The sequence below is a fragment of the Mauremys reevesii genome, linkage group 1, assembly GCF_016161935.1.
Source record: "Mauremys reevesii isolate NIE-2019 linkage group 1, ASM1616193v1, whole genome shotgun sequence".
Taxonomy (NCBI): Eukaryota; Metazoa; Chordata; order Testudines; family Geoemydidae; genus Mauremys; species Mauremys reevesii.
The window spans coordinates 345,325,823-345,349,646 of NC_052623.1; the positions used below are offsets into that span (position 1 = coordinate 345,325,823).

A 23,824-nucleotide genomic window follows, 5' to 3' on the forward strand; every position below is an offset into this window, starting at 1 on the left:
TCACTTTGGCATTCAGTTTTTCATCCATGTACCTGTCCTGCTGCCTTCTATGCCTGGAACTACCCTCTTCACCTTTTGTGCCAAATAGCTTTCCCTCCTCCATTCAAATCCCTCCTTATAACACATCTTCTTCCACAAAGCTATCAACTGAAGGTAGGGGAGATTATAAAAACAAAAACTACACCAGTCCCATAGATTCAAAAGCACAAGTCTAGTCCCCCAAAATCATGAAGTTTAAAAGAAAAATTATCTTGGGGTCTTTTGGGTGCACTTCTTCATGTTTCTAAGCTCTGCAATGATGAGGGCTAGAAACTTGCTCTCTCTTTAAATGAAAGCGGAGATTCTCATGCAACAATGATGATCCCAGCAGCTGGGGCCTTAATAGAAACACTGAAGATCACGAGACTCATGATAAAAGTCATGCCAACACTTGCGTCCACATTGGGGAAAACAATGAAGATCCAAATTCTGCAATCGTGCTCTTGCACTGACTCCACTGTATAACCTTTGAAGGTGCAGATAACTCCATAGTACAAAACACGTAGAATATCAGCCTTGGAAGGGACCTTAGGAAGTCATCTAGTCCAACCCCCTGCTCAAAGTACAACCAATCCCCAGACAGAATTTTACCCCAGTTCCCTAAATGGCCTCCTTAAGGACTGAACTCATAACCTTGGGTTTAACAGGCCCATGCTCAAGCCACAGAGCTATCCCTCCATGTAATACAAAGAAAAGCAAAATAAACCTGTATAAAAGAATCTGTACTGGAAGGAAAAAAAAACTATTGATGATCCAATTTAAAAAAAGACAAAAAAAAAAAAGAGTAACACCAAGTGAGCTGGGACAAATATCCTCAAACGTCTCACTAATTACCTGGTCACTAGCAACAGTAGGTTTCACTAGTAAATGTATCATAACAGCAGGAGTTACAAGTTCCTACAGATTACTATGTAATCATACTTAAAAGATCCCAAAAGTAATTGCCATGTGACCTGTGCACTGTAGTTCAGAAGACATCAATAACCATGCTTGTAATGGTGTGGCATTTGCCATGTAATTATCTTGCCGTGACAATTATTAACCTAGAATTAAATGGTCAAGAACTACCATAATAATATTAAAAAGAGCAGTTATAGGATATTATGTGTCCTATAATTTACATGGTTTCCCAGATAAGTTCATCCAAGGGTACACTTCTGCTCAGTGAACATGACGTCAGATATAACCCACTGTTCTCCCATATAGAGCAACCCAGCAAAGCTCCTCAAGCTTAAGTCTCAAACTCATCCCCTGAAATCAGGATAGAAAAATAACCAAAGACATTTTCTGGCTTGGGAGATGAAGGCTGAATCTTGCTCTTTCAAGTTATTATCTGTTAATCAGCATCAAATGTATCATTATTGCAATCATGTAAAAGCATTCCTTCTTGTGGAGTACTTACAGTTTTCCAGCATTTGCTGAGGTTTACTTAGCTATATGAAATATGTCTAAGCTGTTTCAATAGAGTGTCTTGAGCAGTAAAATTTGAGTATGGATTTCAAATATTCCACAGGACTTGCTGGAGGTCAAGGAGTCAAGGCTCTAGACTGGGCCCATATCTAATTTATGCATTTTGGAACCAATGTTCCTGGTGAAATCAATAGATTAACTCCCATTTACCTCACCTGGAGCAGGAGCAGGTCACTAGTAGCACTAATACTTAGGGCCAGTTTCTGCTATGCTTTCCACATGGAGTTGTTCCTCACTCCATGCAGAATATGGTAATCAGCTGGATTACTTGCTGAGTAAGATATTGCTCAGTGTGTATAAGGGAGGCAGAATCTGTCCCCTAGGGAATAAGACTACAGTAAATCTAAGTCTGCAAGTGGTAAATACACAAGATCACTTTGTATCTGGCATGTTGGAAGCCATTCCTTGTATGCATTGGACACTGTCTCCTCAACCAGAAACATTGTGGAACCTGGGAACACAGATTGACCCAAGACCAGCCTCCATAGTGAGCCTTCAGCCTGGCACCATAAATCAGGCCCATGTCCTTCTGCTCCACTTTAACAGTCATAAGTGCATTCAGAGGCAGAACAGAGGGGGAAAAAAACCACCATTCCTGAGCCCTGAAGCCCAAGCTATTTCAGAATTCTCCCCATTCCAAGCGTGGTATGTTCTACCATTATCACACATAGGATCATCCGATTCATCTTTCAAGATTTACGGCCCACTCACCAGGATGCATTGTACTCAGCCCCATCACTTCCACAGTACACCATGAAAAGGATATCTGTTCCATGAACACCTCTGATAATTAGCACTCTGCGCCTGTTTTCCAGCTCTCCAGTTCCATTCAGAGTTTTATCCCTTTGCTTCAGAACGATGCCATGTGCCAGAGGTATTTTACTAACCGCAGTCCTTTAAATTTCCATGTCTTGTGATAAACTCAGGACAGACAGACAGAGAGTGTGTGTGTGTAGAAATCAGTCTCAGAGGGTTAAAAGGCCCTCCTCCCTATCAACTGGGGAGTAACTACAGGTCAATCAGGTTCAGCTGAGAAGGGGATATCAAAGTATCAATTAGAATCAGCTGAGAGGGAGCTACCTGAGGTTAATTAGGATCAGCTGATTCCAACTAAGGGCTGCCTGAGACCTTTTTAAACCCTCCCAGGGGAGAGAGGGGAGGAGAAGTCCTGTTGCCAGGAGCAGCAAGACCGTGAGCCTCACCAGGAGGAGAGGCTGCATTCCCTCCCACAAGGGAGAAAAATAAGCTAAAAAGGACAGGTGGAGAGAAGGAACAGACTTCTCCTGTGCCTCAGGGGGGATCATATTACCCAAGCCTGTGTCACCAGGGCTAAAAGCAGCAGAGGCTGGGGAGACCGAGAAGGTGCCTTGCCACAGTCTATGCACATAATATTGCTACCTTACTGAAGCTTTCAGACTTCCTCTCTGTTGGCTCATGTATCACATCACTAACATCTTTAGTTATGGTACCACCACGTGACTAATCAAGCTGTCAGCGCCTGATAGTGTGACACCAAAAGTAGACTGGCCGTTGCTGAGGTCTCCTGGTTGCTGGTAGTTCACTGAGCCTCCTAGTAACCAAAAATACAATGGCCTCTGCTTTTCCTTACTCCTCTGTGTGAAGGGAAGCAAAACCATTCAGAACCCCCTGTGCAAACTGTGATGAGGTAAGGTGCTATGCAGAATGCTTCCACGGAACCAGCCTTTTCCTCTCTGCAAGATAATCCACGTATTTCACTGGGCCACATTTACATTGTCCAGTCTCATTTTAATGGGGCTTCCACCTTCTCTGGAGGTTTCATACATTAGGCCTTTTCAATATAAAGGTCTAGTATTGGACCATCCTGTGCAGCCATTGCCAGATTGCTCCCTAAAGTAGCCAATGATTGTCCAGTCTATTTTCATATTACTCAGATGTTGCTATTTTCACCCCTTCTTTGCAGCAGCTAGTTTAATAGATCTCAGTCAGGAAGATCCTTCCTACTATTAAACCTAAATCAATTATTGCTCAACTCCCAGTTATACCCCATGCGTCATCCTAAATAGTCCTCTCCCTTGTGGGGCCCAACTCACTATCGCCCTCTATTTGCATATTCCTTTACACTAGTGCAAAGTGTAAAATGCCAGAATGGTAGCGCTTTGCACCGGTGTACGTGTCTAATACAATACTCAGGACAACCTGCATATTTATGCCCTTTGTTTATCTGTAGGTTGTCGTCATGTCCCACTCCACTTAGACATTTAGACAAGTACTAAAAGTTTAATCTTTTCCTTGTACATCAGTCCCTCCAGCCCCTTTGTATTTGGGGGCTCTTCCTTCTATTCCCTCTCAACTGGCAAGGCCCAGTATTACAGCTATGGCCAGACCTGGGTGCTCTTTAGAACTAGGTACTTACAGGACTTTAATCATCATAGCATCTGTCGCCTGACCATTGTTATTGGTTTTTATGCTCACAACACTTCTGTGAGGTAGGGAAGTTCTATCCCCATTTTACAGATGAGACTCTGGGTCACAGGATAAATTAAGTGACTTGACCAGGGTCGCACACAGAGTCTGTGACTAAGCCAAAAATTGAACCCACGTCTCTCGCGTTCCAGTCCCATACCCTGTGCACTAGACCAGCCTTCCTACTTATGTGTATCCTCGCTGATTTCATGAATAGAGCAAAATGAAAGTAGTAAATGCAACTTCACACCTGATTCTCATAAGCGATACAAGAACTCTGCACTTCCTAATCACAGCCAACAAGCAGCAGTGTGCTCTGAGCATATATGCATTTGACTTTCAAGATCTGAACATAAACAGCAGCAACACATGTACAGTATTCTGAGCTAACAACTCGGCTAAGGAAATATTTTTTTAAAGGCACCTGAGCTACAGAGGCTTATGTGGGGTGAGAAGTCAAGAGGTCAGGCCATGGAGCATTTAGAAGGAATTATGATATTTATTAACTGTGTTTTAACTTTAAACTGATGCCCTGCCTGACTTGGGTCTCTTGTCTAAGTAAGTCTCTCGGTCAATAAGCAGGAAGCTTCCAGAGCAGCTATTGCTGTTAACAACTTTATTATTATGCAACAAACCACCCCCCAAAACTTTTTTGCCATATGCATATTGATGTTACACCACGGTTAAGGAAGTCTTGAAACTGACTGCAGCACTGTCCTCTTACACTGGACCTTTCTTTTTGAAGGAGATTTAGCAACTCTATAGCACTGTCCAACCAAGGATCTCAAAACATTTAGCATTAATTAAGCCCCTGTGAGCTAGGAGAGTGCTAATTCCTTACGTTTGATTTAGCAAGAATTCCTCCCGGGGCTGTAAGGAGAGACGCCCCCGGGGTAAAGCGTATGCTGCCACCCTCGTGCAGCTGAGGAGGCATGGAAGGGAGGTGGGATCCTAGCTTTGCTCATGCCGCTCTGGGAATCTAGAATCACAGGCAGCTCTAGGCATGCAGTCCTTGCACTCCCTAGTGGGACTGCAGCTGACTTGTGCCCAGGGAAACAAAGAGTTAGAGGAAAGGCTCCTTGATGCACTCCCCACCTCCAAGGTCAGAGAGAATTCCTCCCTCAGGTGTGGGACATCATGCTAGCCATGCTCTGTATTTGAAAGCGGTAAAATATGAGGTAGGAGAGGAGTCGTTTATGGAGGACAAGGAGGCTTAACTAGGGAGTTAAGTAGAAGATAAAGTAGGCTAAGTATTAGGCGAAACTTCCTAACACTGAGACACGACTCGTTCTCCCTAGGGAAGCAGTGAAAGCCCCATTGCTTGAGTCACTTACAACTAGACAGGAGAAAACCCTGGAGAACACTCTGGGAGGCGAGCGAGTCCTGAACTGGCAGGAAGATGGACTACAGCAGATGACCTAGTGGGTCTGGTCCATCTCTGAGGGCTAAGGCTCTGTGAAGATGGATTGCCTGTCTTGGGGAATGGAGGGGTGCAATTTAGCAGAGCAGTTTAGAAAAAATATAGTTTGCAGTGCTGCTTCGCAAGCATGTTTGGTGGGGAGAAACTACCAGATTCCATTTACAGTAGATTACACGGTTATGCTTTCTTTGGAAACATAGGCAACGATTTATGGTGTGACACTCCCCCGGCCACCTTCTGGCCAAAAGAACCTGCAGAAATTTGCTGGGCTTCTTCCTTCCCTGGTTTTAGCTTACAGGTGACAGAAAATTCCCCGCTTTGTCATTTTGCTGTCCACAAGTAATAAATCCCAAGGGAGATAGAAAGGGGCCGAGGCGGGAGGAGAGCACTCTTCGTATTTCAAAGCAGGAATCATTCATTTACCTTTACTCAGCAGAGGGGGGAGACTTTGCTTTTTCTTGTACAAGGCAAGAGACTTTTTCTTGGCTGTGCTTTTTCCATTTGGAAGTACAAAGTCACAAATCTAGCACTTGGTCTGAGCCTAGTGTTGTAGGGGATTCTTACGGATATAGGAATTGCCTGACTGGCTCAGATCCGAGATCCATCTCGCCCAATATGCTCAGAGCTGGCTGCATTTCTGTGGTGAATAAAGCAACCTACTGGGTTCAATAGTTCATAGGGCACTTTGGGACCAAAGGCACCGCATAAGCATAAGATTTTTTTCATGCCTCCAGAACAATGCTGCCAGTAATAGCTAGGCAGGTGACAAACTGAGACAATTTATTAATCAGCTTAATTGTCTTCACTAATAATCAAAACAACTCAGCACCTACAAATTGTGCACAGTTTGTCTATGCAAAAATATGTGAATGTTTATCATCCCATCTTCTCTCATGGAGAGAGCTTGTTTGCTTGCTTCGTCCACCTGTTACATCTCCTCTTAATCTAAGACATCAAACTCTGTGGGGCATGCTTTTTTACTAATTGTACAGAACCTAGTGCAACAGAACCCTGCCCTGGTTGAGGCTTCTCGGCACTAGAGTAATACAAAAATAAATAAGAATGAAAAACCCATCCTCATAAAAAAAAATCTTCTGAGCCAAGTTTAGCCCTGGCATAATCTGGTGCAATTCCAGTGATACTATACTGATGGAGATGGATATTTCATTGATACTGATGGAGATGTGTTTGTTTATCCAAGAGTTGAATTTAGCCCTCAGTCTTCACTGCATTTAATGATGGTGACTTTGAATAATTTTGTATGCCCCCATCCCCACTGCTGTCTAGTTACCCCAAGGTAGATAGTTTAACATCCCTATTAAACAGATTGAGAGAATATGTAGCTTCTAGGAGCTGCTGTAACACAAGACTTGCAGTAAGATAGTCTTTTAAAGGTCTGTGTAATGGGTCATTAACTCACTACCGCGGCACCTCCTGCTGATCGTCCTGGGAATTCGCTCGGGGTTGCCAGTGCACCCTCCTCAGGTGGTGTCTCACCCATCACCACTTCTGTCTCCACCTCCAAGACCCACATTGCTCCTCAGACCACATCGTCCTCTTCTGGACACAGCCCTCCAGCCATGTCCCAGAGGGTTCTTCCCCCCCTCCGGGGGACCAACAATTCTCAGTCCTACCACATGCCTCAGTGGCAAACTGCAGTCCTGGTTCTAGCCACTCATCTCAGTGGCAAACTGTAGTTCATACACTGGCCACACCTCTCAGTGGCAAGTGGTGGCAAAAGTCAGGGGGTTACCCGGGACCGCCCGCTACTCCAGGTCCCGACCCAGGGACCATACAGCCAGCAGCCATGTACTGCCCCTCCTCCAACTCTGCCGTCTCCTTCCCTGGGCCACTTCCCCAGCACCTCCTCTACCCTTGTAGCCAGGACTCAGTTTGGCAGCTGTCAGCCTGGAGCTTTCTCATACTCTGCTGACCCTGCCCAGCACTGCTCTGTCCATGGTCTTCTAGCCCTCTAAGCAGCCAGTCCTCCTCCCTTGAACTCCAGGGAGTGCCCTGTGCTCTGCTGAGCAGCCCCTTCTTATATGGGCAAGCCTGGCCCTGATTGGCTCCTCCAGTAAACCTTCCCCTAATTGGCTGGCACAATAAGCCTTTTCTTTATTGGCTGCCTCCCATGCAGCCACCCCAAGGTTGCTTTAACCCCTTGCATACCAGTGAGGGGTAGCTGCCCCATTACAGTCTGCCATGACCATCATGCGTTCAACAGAGATGGATTCTAGGTTCTTGACTTTTAGTTGCAAGATGCCTGGCTTTTCACACCAGCGCTTCCTTATTTCCATGCAGCACTCTCAGGCCCTGTCTACACTACAGAGGCTTTGCTAATACAGCGATGCCAGTATAGCTATGCCAGCAAAGTCCCCTAGTGTGGACACAGCCTATGTCAATAGAAGGAGTTCTGCTGTTATAGTAACATCATCTCCCCAAATGACATTAGTTCTACCGACAGAAAAACTCTTCCGTTGATGTAGCTACATCTATGTGGGGGTAGTGGGTTGCCGGCATATGGCTTTACTGGCTATATCAGCTATGGGAAGTGATTTTTTCATACCCCCACCATGAGAGCTAAGCTGACAAAACTTAGTACTGTTGACCTGACCTTTGTTTCAGTCAGTGATGATGAACACAACACACTTCCATTTCTAGGTCATTCTGTTTTTATTCCTTCCTTGAAATGTTAATTCGAGGGGAGAGGGGAATCATTAAACTAATCCTAGTGAAAGATGAGTGAAGTACTGTAAAACAAAACTTCAGCGGTGTCAAGTTCACACAGCATCTTTCAATGTCAGGCCATGTCTACACTACAAAATTATGTCGACCTAACTTACGTCGGCATATGGCTCCTGCAGTTATTATATTGTTTGTGTGTGTGCAAACTTGGCTCCTTGTGTCAGTGGTGTTCATCCTTACCAGGAGCACTTGACTTGTATCTATTGTATTGCCAGTGTGGGACATTGCGAGATGGCTCCTGAAAGCCAGTAACAGTCTACGTAAGCAACGCAGTGTCTACACTGACACTGCGTCGACCTAATTACATCGACCCTGACTCTACGCCGCTCAGGGAGGTGGTGTTTTCTAAATTGGCGTAAAGAGGCACTTACATCAGTGGGAGCCAAATTTAAGTGGAGCCATTTCTGCAGCTAGGTCGATGCAAGGCAGCTTATGTTAACCTAACCGTGTAGTGTAGACCAGGCCTCAGAAGATATACATAGGCCAAAGGACACTGACAAAGTAGTTTTAGGCACAACAGGGCCTTGTTGGGTTTTGTAATAATAATAATAATAAATGAATGTGAGGAAAAAATAACAGAATTAGAAAAGTTTATGTGAATTAAAAATAAAATGGATGGAAAGGTTTTATTATATGTTTTATAGAGTACATATTATATAGAGTCTTAAATCTGAATTAGAATTGTACTAGGGCATAAATCTGAAATGAAAATGACTATTAAAAAGGAGGAAACATTAGCAGTCTAATTTCAGTACCAAGCTGAGTGAAATGCAAAAAGTCAAGAAACAGCATATCATGTAAACTAGATTATAAAAATCCTTTCAGTTATCATCAAAGGTGCTTTTAGTAACAGAGGGAAAGGTTTTATCCTTACTCAAAATGTGATTTTTTATCTTGATAATGCCCCTTTAAGAGTCATTCAGAAGCAATCAACCTAGCACATGCATCCCATGCCCTATGCTATACCTTCCTTTATTGCCCTGGGGATGGGGCAGGACAGGGAGGTACCTGGTACATTCATCATCCCTGCCCCGTCCCTGATGGGAATCCATGCAAAAGGCTGTATTACCCGGTGCATGCTGTGGTCAGCCACACTGGAAGAGAACCTGGAAATGTAGCTCCAAGGTGGACCTTCAAAAGGCCTGGGCTCAGGATGGAGACGAGAGAGATGGGAGTTAGGCACTGAATGGCACTTATACCTTTGTACTGCAGCATGAAAACAAAGTGCTGGCAGGGTGCTTAATTACCTGAACTCGGAGGTTAATAAAAACATCACAGAGAGTGTTATTTTACTGGAAATTACCAGTCAAGACAACACTAGGAATACAGGTCTCAACAAACAGGTAGACCTCACCTACCCTCAGGGCTAAAGCTATGGGAGTGTTCATGCTAGTCTCCCCCCCAACCCCATAAATTACAATCCTTAATGTGAATGGTTCTCAAGCTACAGCACTGGGGAAGCTGCCAAACAACCGGAAGGCTATTTTAAATCTAAAAGGCAATGGGTATTCCTGGCCTCAGCTCTCACGGGGTGCTCAGCACCTTGCAGGGTCAGTGTAATGTGACCATGTTACAAATGTTAATACACACAAAAGGAAGATGAGTGCTTTAATCCCCAGCCCAAATGGAGACTCCAGAGATCTAGGTTCAGTTCCCAGCTCTGCCGCTGCAGTCCTGTTGGACCTTGGGCAAGTCATTGGTGGGCAACAGATAGCAACTGGGCACCTAAGCCCCAGCTGAGCCCTGGAAAATCAGCTTAATCTCTCTGGGCCTGAATTTTAAAGGCATTTAGGCGCCTAACTCCCATTGAAATTAATGAGAAATAGATGCCTAAATACCTTTAAAAATCTGGCCCTCCACATCACCTCTGTAAGATGAAACTACTTCCTTCCTCCCACTCTTTGTCTTTCCCATTAACTTGGATTGTCAGCTCCTTGGGGGAGGGACGGTCTTTTGGTTTCATATCGGTACAGCGCCTTGCCCGGTGGGGCCCCCGATACCTGACTGAGCTCAACTGCGATAGAAATAATAGGAAAACTGATATACATGGAGACAATAGTGCTCCCCTGCCCCAGTCTCAGCAGAGGGGCCACGGGCTGAACAGGACCTGGAATCTGTAGTGTTGTCTCTTCTGTAGACGTGCTCCTTGCAGCTCAGGGTTCAAAGCATAGTGGGAAGGCAGTGTTGGGGACCCCCTCGCCGGTGTTGTACCTATATGATGGACAGAGGGGGCTCTCGGGTTGTCAGGTTAGCTCCTTTCATCAGCACTAAAGCCACCCAAACCCAGCTGTACTGTCCAAAGCAAATCACCCTTTATCCATAAGAACCCAGAAAGGCTGGGAACTTGAAGACAAAGATGAGGATTTTAACATTGGATGGCTCCAATATTTTTATAGATCATAGATTATTAGGGTTGAAAGGGACCTCAGGAGATCATCTAGTCCAACCCCCTGCTCCAAGCAGGACTAATCCCCAAATGGCCCCCTCAAGGATTGAACGCATAACCCTAGGTTTAGCAGGTCAATACTCACACCACTGAGCTATCTCTCCCCTCCCAAAATAAAAAAGTAAAAAAAACAAGAAGTACCCACCCAGACTCCAAACACCCCACCAGAAACGAAGGCTGTGCTTTCAAATTAATGGGCTCTTTGTTGTAGATATGTTTTTCAAGAAGTCCATCGCTGAGTTTAAGAACATGGTTAAAAAAATAAGAGCAAGTTGTTGAGTTTTTACCCTTTCAAACACCCCCTGGCCCCCAAAATCCAACAACCCCTCTTCTCCAAAACAAAACAGTCCTGCCTGCTGAGTCAGTGCATTCTGGTGAAGCAGCTGGCACGCTGGCAACTGGGAAGTAAATTTTGTCACAATTTGTAATCAGAGATCGCATTTTCCAGGGAGAGTGCAGGCAGCAGGAATCCTTGGCCTTTTCGCAGCCTGCAATAGGAATGTCAGCAACGCATACTAGCAAGCACAACAAGTGCCTGGGAAAACAGCACTTTGGTCAATGCTGCCTGCATCAGGCTCCTTAAGTTATCACTCAGGCAGCTTGTTGTATCTACAGAGGGGCGTTAGCCCCAACTATCAACTTTAAGAGAATTTTAAAACTTTATCACACATGGAACCTGAATTTAGGTTCAACCTCTCTGCCCCAGCATTTTCAGCTTCTAGGACAGGGATGAAAGGTTGCGGGGTGGGGGGGGGGCTGTTTGTTTTTGTTTTTTGCGACTGAAGTAGTGAGAGACTAAAGGACAGTTGAAAAGGCTGTCCTTGCTCCCGGGCTAGTTCTTCATGACTCATGCTTTGAGGAAAGTGAATGCTTCACATTGCTCTTCACTAATCTGCTGATGGCTGGAAGCGAAGACAGCAGTCATAGGCAAACCATCAGCCATCACACTATCAAAGCTGATGTGGGCTTCTTGCACTTGGAGGGTCTCCATAGGAAAGGGCCTTAACTCTTCCCTGACAAACACATACATCTGTGTCTAGGAGTCAGTGACAGGCATCCATATAGCAAGGATAACCATCAAACTCCGCTCCCATGCACACAAACACACCCGGTCCCCACCCAGCCTCTCCGTTGGTACTTTACATGAGTTTCCATAACCCTCCCACCTGCCAAAACCCTCCTTCACTCCCTGCATCAGTGATAAGCAATCTGTCATGGATTCCTCTCACTAACTCCTGCTGACAGGGGCTGAGTATGCTGAGGAGGCAGCATGCTCAGGCCCAGCCACGGCAGGAGGCAGCACTTCAAATCTGAAATCGGGACGTGTAAACAATCCCGCTGATGGACTCAAAGGAGTTCCCCATCCAGCCCTCTTCAGCCAAGGCAGGGGGGTAGCATTTTGTGGGTTATCTGCATCATGTCTTAATTACACTGGGGCCTAGAGAGAGCCCTTCTCCTTGCTGGGCAGACTGACGGGGCTCAGTAAATATATCCAGTTAGAATTAAAAAATACAGATCGAGGTTTGGCTCTCACGTCTTTCTAGAAAGAGTGAATCAGTTCTTTCTGTGGTTAAACAAGGAGCCAGAGGTAAGCATCTGGGGCTGGCTAAGGTTTCACGAAGCACCTAAGCAACATGCAATGAATCTGACCAGCTTCTCCTGGTCTCTGTGATTTATAGCATGGAAGGCAACTGGAGATAAATGCTGGGATGCAACAAGATCTACTGTAGGGGAAGATAGAGCATGTGCAGTGCTTAATTTGTAATGAAAGAGGTGCCAGGGCTCAAGCAATTAAGTGCTGGGCCTCAAGCAATTTTTTTACTTTCATAACTGATGCAGCAAATCCAGAGGTGCCAGTGCTCAGCCCTGGCACAAATAAAGCACGAGTATGTGCAAAGGGAGCAGCCAACCCCTGCAGCTACCTATCTGTAGCATTTGCACCGCATTCCCAGAGAGCACAAGTGCCATTTGTTCCATCAGGCACTCCAGATGCTGTTGGTAACTTGTTTTTGTTGGTGCGATCTTGGTTTTGGAACTCTGTTTTTTGGGAAGAAAAAAATTCTGGACTGTGCACGCTGCTTAAGGGAAAGGCTGAAATCTCAGCCAGAGCAGTTACTTACTTACATGTGCTCCCTTTGAGCAGTGAGGATATCAGGGAAGTAATCGTCTCATCACTGAGGGGGCCTACTTTTTAAAGCTAGGAATTATTGCGGGGGAGGCCCTAATTCCTTTTTAAAAAAATGAACCCCATAGTAACAACAGAATGTAATAACAACATAAACATCCGTTGACATCATGCCAATGAACAATGAGAGTAGGGATGGGAATTTTTGGCCCAGGACACCACGGCAACCCTCCCCCAACTCTTAGAAAGAGTACCGGAGTAGCTTTATTATCCACGGAGAGCAGAGGAAACCTTGTTTCATAGGTTTTAAGGCCAGCAAGGACCATTATGATTAGAGGTCTACTAAATTTGCGGCCGTGAAAAACACATTACGGACCGTGAAATCTGGGCTCCCCCGTTAAATCTGGTCTTTTGTGTACTTTTACCCTATACTATATTATAGGGTAAAAGTATACAAAAATACACAGCGTTTCTCAAACTGGGAGTCCCAACCGAAAAGGGGGTTGCAAGCCTGTTGTATGGCGAGTTCAGTATTATCACCCTTACTTCTGTACTGCCTTCAGAGCTGGGTGACCAGAGAGTGGCGGCTGCTGGCTGGGCACCCAGCTCTAAAGGCAGCGCCACTGCCAGCAGCAGCGCAGAAGTAAGGGTTGCATGGAATATACAACTGTATAAACACATCTGTGAAATTTTGCTCTTTATGCCCTGACCAACCCATGAAAAATGTGTGATTTTACCACAATTTAAGTAGACCCCTAATTATGATCATATAATCTGACCTTGTGCATAACACAGGCCGAAACTTCTGGTTGAAGGGAAGCATATCTTCTAGAAAGACATCCAGGCTGGATTTAAAGACTTCAAGTGATGGAGAATCCACCACATTTGAAAATCTTGTAAGTAAGTTTATCGTGCGTGGTTCTATCTGGAACTCAATTTATGTCCCTCAAATAGATGAAGGGCTGAGTTGGCACTGCTGGGGTTTGAACTTGTGGCTAACCTACTTGATCTCTTCTATGCCAGCTTAATCATTTGTATACTGTTCATAATGTATAAATGCTACCATTGTGTCCCATTGCTTTTGACAGCAGCGCAATCACTGTTCATTATGCCGTTACTACAAAGCATCTTTGTGATCCAGCCATAGGAGAACAGAGTCCAGTGCTTCAGCCATTCAGAAATCAGCTTATGTATGAAGTACAGATTTTATAAATAAATGTAATGTGTGTGCACATGCTATAAAAGTGCTCATTCTTGCAATCGCATTAGCAAAAGCAAGTGTTGTTTGATACAGTGTTGGTTTTTATTGGCTTGAATACATTTTGTTAAGCCTATGGCTGGAGTGAAGCTTAAAAGGCAGCATACATTTTTAAGACAAAATATTTCAGACCTATATTTGGACAAATGAATCTCTGATTCCACAACAATAGACTCTCTGGGCTAAATCCTGAGAGGTGCAAGGAACCTGCAACTCTAAGGAATATCCCATGTCCATGCTACACCTCTACCCCGATATAACGCTGTCCTTGGGAGCCAAAAAATCTTACTGTGTTTTGGTGAAACCACGTTATATCGAACTTGCTTTGATCTGCTGGAGTGTGCAGCCCTGCCCCCCCGGAGTACTGCTTTACCGCGTTATATCCGAATTCGTGTTATATTGGGTCACATTATATCGGGGTAGCAGTGTGCTTGTCCTTACCTGGGTCCTGCAGTACATTTGACTTCAGGCCACCCTTGAACTTTGCTAGCTAAAGAAACTATGGAACACAGAGAGAGACTCCTAGCAGAAGTCATTTCAAGAAGAACAGATTGTTCTGAAGTGTTACTGGCTAGAGGAGGTAAACACAATACCAGCAGAGCCCAGAAGTGTAATTCGTAAGCTGTTCTAAGCAATGTGTAGTGCTGCATCCTCAGTCTGGGGTCGCTTGGCAGCATCGCTCGGTTCCATTAGAATGCATTGTAACTAAGTATTCCTTTCAGAAGTGGTATCTTATCTGTTTGGCCTTAGAGGCTCTGTGGGACTGGTAAGCTATCCACTCGATTGCCAGCACTGACACTAAAGCTGCCATTCAGTAACAGCTTCCAAGAAAGTTTTGCTCTTTCCTCTCTAGTCTCCTCGCCATCCTCTCCTCACTCCACTATCCTCCCATGAGCCACCTTCAGTTCTTTCCACAGCCTATGGGGGTCAGGATCCCGCTCAGCACACCTCAGTGTGCTGCTGAAGCCTGAAAAAGGCTTCAGATTCCTTCACTTTGGCACACCTTCCTCTTTCCCTCTAGCCCTCCGCAGAACTGGTCCTTCTGCTGGAAGCGTGCAGGACGACTCTCTTTAGTGACTCCTACTGTGCGGGATCATTATGCGGGAGACTTCAGTGGCCTGTTAACTGAATCTGATGGGCAGGAAAGAGCATTTTACTTAGCTGGGTTTCAGCCCTTCTTAAAAATTTAGCTCACAGAACGTACGTGGTCACGTGTTTCATATTTTATACCTGAAGTAGCTTTCCATGGACAAGGAAATGGAGCCTGCTGGCAGAAGATGCAGAATGAATGAGGCCACAGAACCTGCCCAGAAGCAAAATCCAGTTCTCTGTGGCTTTTGGAGGTGTGAGTGGTAATGAGTGATCCCATTTACACTAGTGTAATTCTACGGGACCTACCTGGGATCACTCCACATTTATACAAGTATAAAACTGGGCAAAATGTGGCCCGAAACTGGTCTATATTAGTGGAAAGCTCAACATGTTTGGAAACCACTTTTAATGGAAGTCCTATCTATGCTACAACTGGGTTCTTCTAACCAGCTGGCAACACAGTGGTGATTTCCAGGCTCATTGTGTCTCAGTGATTTCCATATCAACTGTGCTTTGTGCACAAATAGAGATGATTGTTTTCTAACTGAGAATCATGCAAATGGAACCAGGGATCAAAATGTCAAGCTGGTTTCTGTCTAGTACATGCCTCAACAGCAGCAATAAAAAGTTCCTCAGGACCAGTTCTGCCCTACCTCTTGTGCAACCACACTGTCTTCAGTAGATTTACATAGGGTTAGTTGGAATTTAATAAACAATGCTGTTGATGATGCACAAGGAGGAATAAAATCCAGCACATACACGTAGGTGTATTGGTTCTGACGGCCTAGCAGAAGTTGAAGATACTCAGATACGAGTCACACCTTATAAGAAGATAGTGTGGATGGATAGATTAATAGTAATCAAAGCTTATTTTTGTCGCTAATGTCAGCAGTCAGGGATTCTGAAACACACAGTGTACATCTCTTGGGTAACAAGGTACCATTCTGACATAGTTGTTTCTCACATTAGAACCATACTTCTATATAGGAATTGCCAGACTGAGTCAGACCCAAGGTCCCTCTAGTCCAGTACCTGTCTCCAGCAGAGGCCAGCACTGGATGCTTCAGAAGAAGGTGCAAGAAACCTCACAGGAGGTCAAGATGGGATAATCTGCCCCCCCACCCCCGGTGAAAGTCGTGTTGTAATCCCTAATAGATAGGGATTGTTTTAAGAAACTGCAAGTGAAAGCTATAAACTTGATTTAAGATTATTCTTATATGTTCAGGTTGCAGCTTCGCAGGGGACTGGGAAACATGAAAGCCAAGAATTCCTGGCTGTTTCCAAAATGCTTGTGGATTTAGCTTGCAATATGCATTACTGGAAAAAACAAACAATCATTCTCCTTTTCTGAACAGCATTTGGCCCTTTGTTTTGGGGTTACCGTTCTCCTTGGCGTGCATTTATAAAGCCGTTCTGGTGGGAGTGTGGTCACTGCGAACGGTTCCGTCCCTAGGAAAGTCTTGGGTCTCGTCTGTAAAACGGGCTGAAGCAAAGTAGCCAGCTGCAAGTGAAAGCTGCTGCAGTGTTATCCCGCAGAGGTTTTTGATGGCTGGCGGATTTCCAAAGCAAATGAAACATGACACGTCCACCCACCACCTCCTGGTTTGCTGAAAAACATTACAAAACAAGATGGAAAAAATAGTATATAACAGCATGTAATTATTCATTATCTCTGCAAGTATTCACTTATTCATTTAGACTTTAGTCTTATTAAACTCCACACCAAAGGAAGCCTATCCAAAGCTCTGCGAGCCCTCGATGTCTATTTAAAAAACAGATGATGACTGGAGATACAAAGTAAAATTTAATCAAAGAAACAGCATTCCTTTCTCCTCCCTCTCCCCCGCACCAACATTTGATGGCCTGTTGTGACCAGTGCAGCTTAAATTTTAATAGTGTGATTGGAGTTTTAAGAGGAATATTTTCCTAGCGAGAATAGAAAAAAGCAAATGCTCTAGAAGGGACTTCATTTCCTCCAGTTGCTACTGTACTTGGGAGTTTATTGGTAAGATGTACAGATTTACTAACATGATGCATTAGGAACTTAAATCCTTTGTTTCTCTAAACTCTGCCCTGAAACAATGCCTGGGATCAAATTTTTGTTAGCACTAGTTTTCATTTTTAAAATTGATTTTTATAACCTTGTTATGACAACCACGTACACGGGAGGTGAAACCTAAAACAAAGGCTGAAATAAGAGGAAAAACCATCCAGTGATTCTATAAACCAGAGATACAACAGCACTGTTGAATCATTACAGGAGAATGACACAGAGTGACGTGGCCATGTGATAGTACTTGATACATTACAAACAAGTTACTTAAATATTTGATACTTTAAAAAAATATTCATCAGTCCGTTCCTCAGCTTTACAGTTCTGCTCAGACCCTCTCATCCTAGAGGATTCCAAAGTGCTCTGCAAATTATGGCAGCATTCCTGTTGTTGTCCTGCTGAAGTCAGTGGGAATTTTGCCTAAGGACTGCAGGAGTGAGAGGAGATTTATACATTTAGGAGCACTGAAATGCAGCAATCAACTGATGCATTGCGCACTGTGCAACAATGGGGTTGGATTGGGGGAGGAGAAAATTTTTGACCAAGGGCAAATGTCTACTCTTAAGAATAAGGCCATGGGCGCTTTAATGCCCACATGGAGATGACAAGATCTTACTTTTTAAGGTCTCCTCTAAAAGACCTATAGGTAATAAACTGCATAAAATCAGGGGGAAGGGCGGGGGGTTAAACTTTGGAAGGGCAGAGTCCAAACTTGCCAGGATTTGACCTTGTGGTTCCAGGCAATGTAGGAACATCAAGTGTGAGATTTAGATCATTGTGCCATCTTCTTCTGTCTCTAGTAGAAAGAACAAGAGGCGGGCTTCAACCAAAACCTGGAACTTCAGAAGGGTTATAGATTATAGATTTTGCAAATGGCAGAACTCAATGGGCTGAATTCAAATCCCAGATCTGAAACACAGAGCAGAAACACGCCAGATCTCCTCCTTAAGTTCAACTAAATGCCACTGATGACCTAGACCGGTGGTTTTCAAGCCGTGGTCCGTGGCCTCCTAGGGGTCTGCAGACTATGTCTAAGATTTCCAAAGGGGTCCGCACCTCCATTCAAAATTTTTAGGGATCCACAAATGAAAAAAAGGTTGAAAACCACTGACCTAGGTTAACCTCTTGTAGAGCTCATTAAGGTGATGTTGATAGCTAATGTTATTAAGATCTGAAATAGTTTGGTCTTATATTCAAAGAAGACTAAGGGATAGAGGATTTTAGGAGAAAACTGCAAGGTGAGGAGGAGCTTCCGAAAGCAACCATACAGTTGTGGGGTGTTCCAGCAACAGAATGTCTGGGGAATTTACATGTGCCTTCATAGTACAAGTGGCTTCCTGGCTTTGGTTTAGAGCTCATGTGTCCTGTTTCCTTTCTACTCTTTCCTCAGCTCATGTGTTCTTCAGTCCAGAAAGCCCTATTTGAGGAAGAGGATCAAGTGAAGAAACTGCAGCAGAAGGTGGCAACCTTGGAGAAACGCAACAAGCAGCTGCGAGACCGGGTGAAGAAAGTCAAGAGGTCCCTCCGGCAAGCCAGAAAGAACAACAGGCACATGGAGCAGATAAACCGAAAGCTCAGTGAGAAGCTCTCCTCTGCAGGAGGCCAAATCCCACATATTAACTCTTTAAAGCAAGAGAACTCTCATGCTACCTACCTTAAAGTATAATGCAAGGTTTAGGGCACAAGCCAATGATATTGGTGACTTAGGGCCTGATCTCATGCTCCTTACACAGCCAAATACTCCAGTGGGAGTTTTGCCTGCATTAGAGTGCAGGATCTGGTCCTCACACCTTGTCTACACTGGCATTTGAACCATGTATGAAAAACAAATTGGAACTCGGTTTAGATACAGTTCTAGATAAGCAGGATCCATGCGAGATTTGGCTGGACACTGTAGACTGGACCAAGCTGTCTGAAGAGTCCTTCCAAAGTCTGTTTGAGCCTTATGGGGATAGCAGCATCAATACACTTTGGCTCCATTTTCACTGCTCAGCCTGGCAGTATTTGAAACCAGGTTACCTGGACCTGCGTCTAGGATTGGATCCAGCTCTCACAGTCAATGGGCATCTTTGCACTGACTTCCAATGGGAGCTGAATCAGGACCATAAAAAAGATTTCAGATCCAGTTTTCAAGCAGGCTTCAATTTTCAGGGTAGACAAGGTCTCCTGTCTTGTAATCACTGTTTTAAGACATGATGGAGGTTGCTGGGCAACCTCATTTACCTAGGTTTAGATACCGTAGAGATCACATCAATATCAACAGGGCATTAAAATTAAGGTAGTTTATATGTGTATATATTTTAAAATCCTATAGAAAATATTTTTATTACACATTTGATATAGTCTAATTTCTTAAAGTATGAAACAAATCCTGTTTCATGGAGGCAGTCATCCCTTAAAATATATTTCCCAACATTCCTCCTTAGGCACTGCCAAAAGAGGTTAGAAACGGAATTATTAAAATGGCTTAAGTTAAGGCAGCAATCTCATTGGTTGACAAGGATGCTGACCTTGTGTATATAGATCAGTTCATGGCTTGGAATTGGTTAGCCAAATCACCACTCTTCATATCAATACGCCATGGAAGAGTAATGAAAAAAAAATAAAGGAAGGTGTTCGGTGTGTTTCCCCTTTTTGTTTTTGTTTTTTAATATTTATTTTATAATCAATGTACGTGACCTGAATACAAATACACTTAATATTTGCAACTTTAGGACAGAGGCAGACAGACTTTGCCCAACCAAGGGCAACACTGACAATTTGCCAGGGCTACACCTGACTTTCATAAAAATGACCAGATAGCAGCTTATATTTATTCCAGAAATGTGGGCCATGGAGGTATAGGTCCCTGCATGCAATGCTTGATCTGAACCTCCAAACCTTACTAGACTATCCAGATCACAGCAGAACATTGCATGCTGGGACATGTAGTCTCCACAGACTGCACCTCTGTACTGAAGAGAAGAGCAACCACAGGCTGCATTGGGCTCATGCACCATCCTTGCATTAGGACCTAGAGGGAGCCTGTACCAGCTTTTATACAACCATTTGTATCAAACCAAGCTGACTTTGATACTTAACTGTTGCTTTGGCTTCTAGGAAGCAGCTGAAGCTTAATTATCTTCTAATTCTGCTCTGCTTGGAAACAGAAACATATATTTTTCTCCTGAAATAATGCTGGCATTTCTTAAAAGTCTGACGCTTCTATAAACTGCAGCAGCTTCAAATTGTCTGCCTGTCAAGTCTGCATAATTCAGGTTGAAATAGTACAATTTCTGGAGAACTACTGAAGGTTTTCTTAGCATCCTAAAAACTGTCAATGGATTTTTACTCAGTCAAAAAATAAAATCCAGAAGAAAGTATCTAGGTTTTGTGTTGTTTCTATTTTTAAACTGTTTGAATAAAATTAACTGTTTTCTTGGCATTGGCACTAAAATTCTATGTTTAATTTTTTTAAAATAAAAATGTTCCGTGTTAATCACGTATGTTAGTAAGGCCGATAAGATGTTACTAATACAACTAGATTGTCATTTTTAAAAGAAAAGATGATTTTCAATCAAAACAAATTCATTCATTCATTCATGCCCGTCACCCCAACCGCCAACCACAGATCTCCATAGTCTTCTATCCTGGGCCATTCGCTCTAGCTGGTTCCAGGTATAGCCCATTTTTTTGCTATCAACCTGAAGGTCTTTGTCTGTGAGAGTCTCTAATATTTTCTGGAGTCTGTTGTAAAAGTAGTCTTTGTCCTCCTCTTCACTGTCATTGGTTGGAGCGTAGCACTGAACAACATTCATCTTAATCCTCTTCATTTTAGTTCTGAAGGATGCTGTGATGATCCTGGGACCATGTGCCTCCCAACCAATCAGTGCTCTCTGTGCCTGCTTGGACAACATGAAGCCTACTCCCTGTGTGTGGTGTGCGTCGCTCTCTTCATGTCCTGAATACAGCAACAGCTCTCCTGTCAACAGTCGTCTCTGTCCAGCCATCTTGTCTCGCTAATGCCTAGTAGGGTCAGGTTGTTGCTCCTCATCTCTGCTGCAACCTGCGCCGTCTTTCTGACTCTCATACGGTCCTCACGCGTCCATGTGCCGATGGTAATCCTCCTGGCTGCAAGAAGGGTGATCGGCAGTGTGGCTTCCTCGGCTTTTTCACCGTCGGCTTAGTGGCTTCCTCGCTTCTCCATGCATCTTCGAGTTGAAGACCCTTCTTTTTCTAGGCTAAAAGTCTCTGTTAACTCTATTGTTGGCGTTTCTGTAGCAAGCTGATTTTTACAGGGTGGAGTTGCTAGCCCCACGCCCAACCCTCCTCCTTTACCCTGACTTGGGACAGGCAGATGGCCCCAAAGGACCTCTCTGGTGGAGTTAATCAAAACAAAACTTTGCAGAATATTTTTGTTTTGGTCAAAACTTTTTGTTTGTCAACAAAAATACTGAAATTTCTTGTTCTGGTTTGTTGGGGGAAAATCCCATTCTTTCATTTAAAAACTTTTTTCCTCTTCTTTTCTAGTGGGGAAAAAGTACAAAAAAGCAGGAGTGTTTATTTCCCTCTAGGAATTTCAAACATTCATTGTATGTTTGATCACTTAGAAAAGTTAGATGCCTGCAAGTCACCAGGGCCTGATGAAATGCATCCTAGAATACTCAAGGAGCTAATAGAGGAGGTATCTGAGCCTCTAGCTATTATCTTTGGAAAATCATGGGAGACGGGAGAGATTCCAGAAGACTGGAAAAGGGCAAATATAGTGCCCATCTATAAAAAGGGAAATAAAAACAACCCAGGAAACTATAGACCAGTTAGTTTAACTTCTGTGCCAGGGAAGATAATGGAGCAAGTAATTAAGGAAATCATCTGCAAACACTTGGAAGGTGGTAAGGTGATAGGGAATAGCCACTAAGGATTTGTAAAAAACAAATCGTGTCAAACCAATCTGATAGCTTTCTTTGATAGGATAACAAGTCTTGTGGATAAGGGAGAAGTGGTGGATGTGGTATACCTAGACTTTAGTAAGGCATTTGATACGGTCTCGCATGATATTCTTATCCATAAACTAGGCAAATACAATTTAGATGGGGCTACTATAAGGTGAGTGCATAACTGGCTGGATAACCGTACTCAGAAAGTAGTTATTAATGGTTCCCAATCCTGCTGGAAAGGTATAACAAGTGGGGTTCCGCAGGGGTCTGTTTTGGGACCGGCTCTGTTCAATATCTTCATCAACGACTTAGATATTGGCATAGAAAGTACGCTTATTAAGTTTGCAGATGATACCAAACTGGGAGGGATTGCAACTGCTTTGGAGGACAGGGTCATAATTCAAAATGATCTGGACAAATTGGAGAAATGGTCTGAGGTAAACCAGATGAAATTTAATAAAGACAAATGCGAAGTGCTCCACTTAGGAAGGAACAATCAATCAGTTTCACACATACAGAATGGGAAGAGACTGTCTAGGAAGGAGTACAGCAGAAAGGGATCTAGGGGTTATAGTGGACCACAAGCTAAATATGAGTCAACAGTGTGATGCTGTTGCAAAAAAAGCAAACATGATTCTGGGATGCATTAACAGGTGTGTTGTGAGCAAGACACGAGAAGTCATTCTTCCGCTCTACTCTGTGCTGGTTAGGCCTCAACTGGAGTATTATGTCCAGTTCTGGGCACCACATTTCAGGAAAGATGTGGAGAAATTGGAGAGGGTCCAGAGAAGAGCAACAAGAATGATTAAAGGTCTTGCGAACATGACCTATGAAGGAAGGCTGAAAGAACTGGGTTTGTTTAGTTTGGAAAAGAGAAGACTGAGAGGGGACATGATAGCAGTTTCCAGGTATCTAAAAGGGTGTCATCAGGAGGAGGGAAAAAACTTGTTCATCTTAGCCTCTAAGGATAGAAGAAGAAGCAATGGGCTTAAACTGCAGCAAGGGAGGCTTAGGTTGGACATTAGGAAAAAGTTCCTAACTGTCAGAGTGGTTAAACATTGGAATAAATTGCCTAGGGAGGTTGTGGAATCTCCATCCCTGGAGATAATTTAAGAGTAGGTTAGATAAATGTCTATCAGGGATGGTCTAGACAGTATTTGGTCCTGCCATGAGGGCAGGGGACTGGACTCAATGACGTCTCAAAGTCCCTTCCAGTCCTAGAGTCTATGAATCTATGAATCAGTTGGTTGAATTTTTCGTTAAAAAAAATCATGCAAATTGAAATTGAAATTTGAAATTTTTCACTTTTTGTTTTGTTTTGGACCAGCTCTAAAGATGTAGTCTAGCAGCCTGAACACTGCACTAGGAGACAGAAACTCCTTAGTTCTGATCTTCGCTCTGATCCTGATCCTTCAGAATCATATAACTTAGACAAGAGTTTTCAGAAAGTTGTGTGTGCACTTTGCACATGCAGACACATGCATACAATTCATGCCTTGTTTTTACATGGTTACTACGGTCACACTTTGAATCCCAATAATTAAACGTACCAGTTTAGGTGTGTAATTTTAACACACATGATTCATAGAGTTAAGATCAGAAGAGACAATTAGATCATCTAGGCTGGGTGTAATTTAATGACCTGCGATATACAGGAGGTAGGTTACCCCCGAACTGAGCCCAATAACTCGTGTAAATGACCTTAAACTCTACCTCATTCTCTCCTCTGTAAAATGTGGCTACTACTACTACTTATCTATCTGGCCAAATAGTGAGAATTACAAACATTATCTAGACTTACTGAAGTGATACGTA

General features: G+C 43.7%; 1 protein-coding gene and 1 long non-coding RNA gene across 4 annotated transcripts in view; one reads left to right on the top strand and one right to left on the bottom strand.

Annotated features, from left to right (window-relative positions):
- Window positions 1–20,503, top strand: part of CCDC3 (coiled-coil domain containing 3) — a 66,839-nt gene extending 46,336 nt beyond the window's left edge. Inside the window, exon 3 of the mRNA XM_039519395.1 lies at window positions 18,484–20,503. Within this exon, the coding sequence (XP_039375329.1) occupies window positions 18,484–18,759 (276 nt within the window). The 3' untranslated portion in view covers window positions 18,760–20,503. The remainder of the gene's footprint in view (window positions 1–18,483) is intronic.
- LOC120395208 overlaps window positions 15,340–23,824 on the bottom strand; it is a 36,269-nt gene continuing 27,784 nt past the window's right edge. For all 3 annotated transcript variants that reach the window (XR_005592519.1, XR_005592521.1, XR_005592520.1), the window contains one exon: window positions 15,340–16,647. This is a non-coding gene — a long non-coding RNA (uncharacterized LOC120395208). The remainder of the gene's footprint in view (window positions 16,648–23,824) is intronic.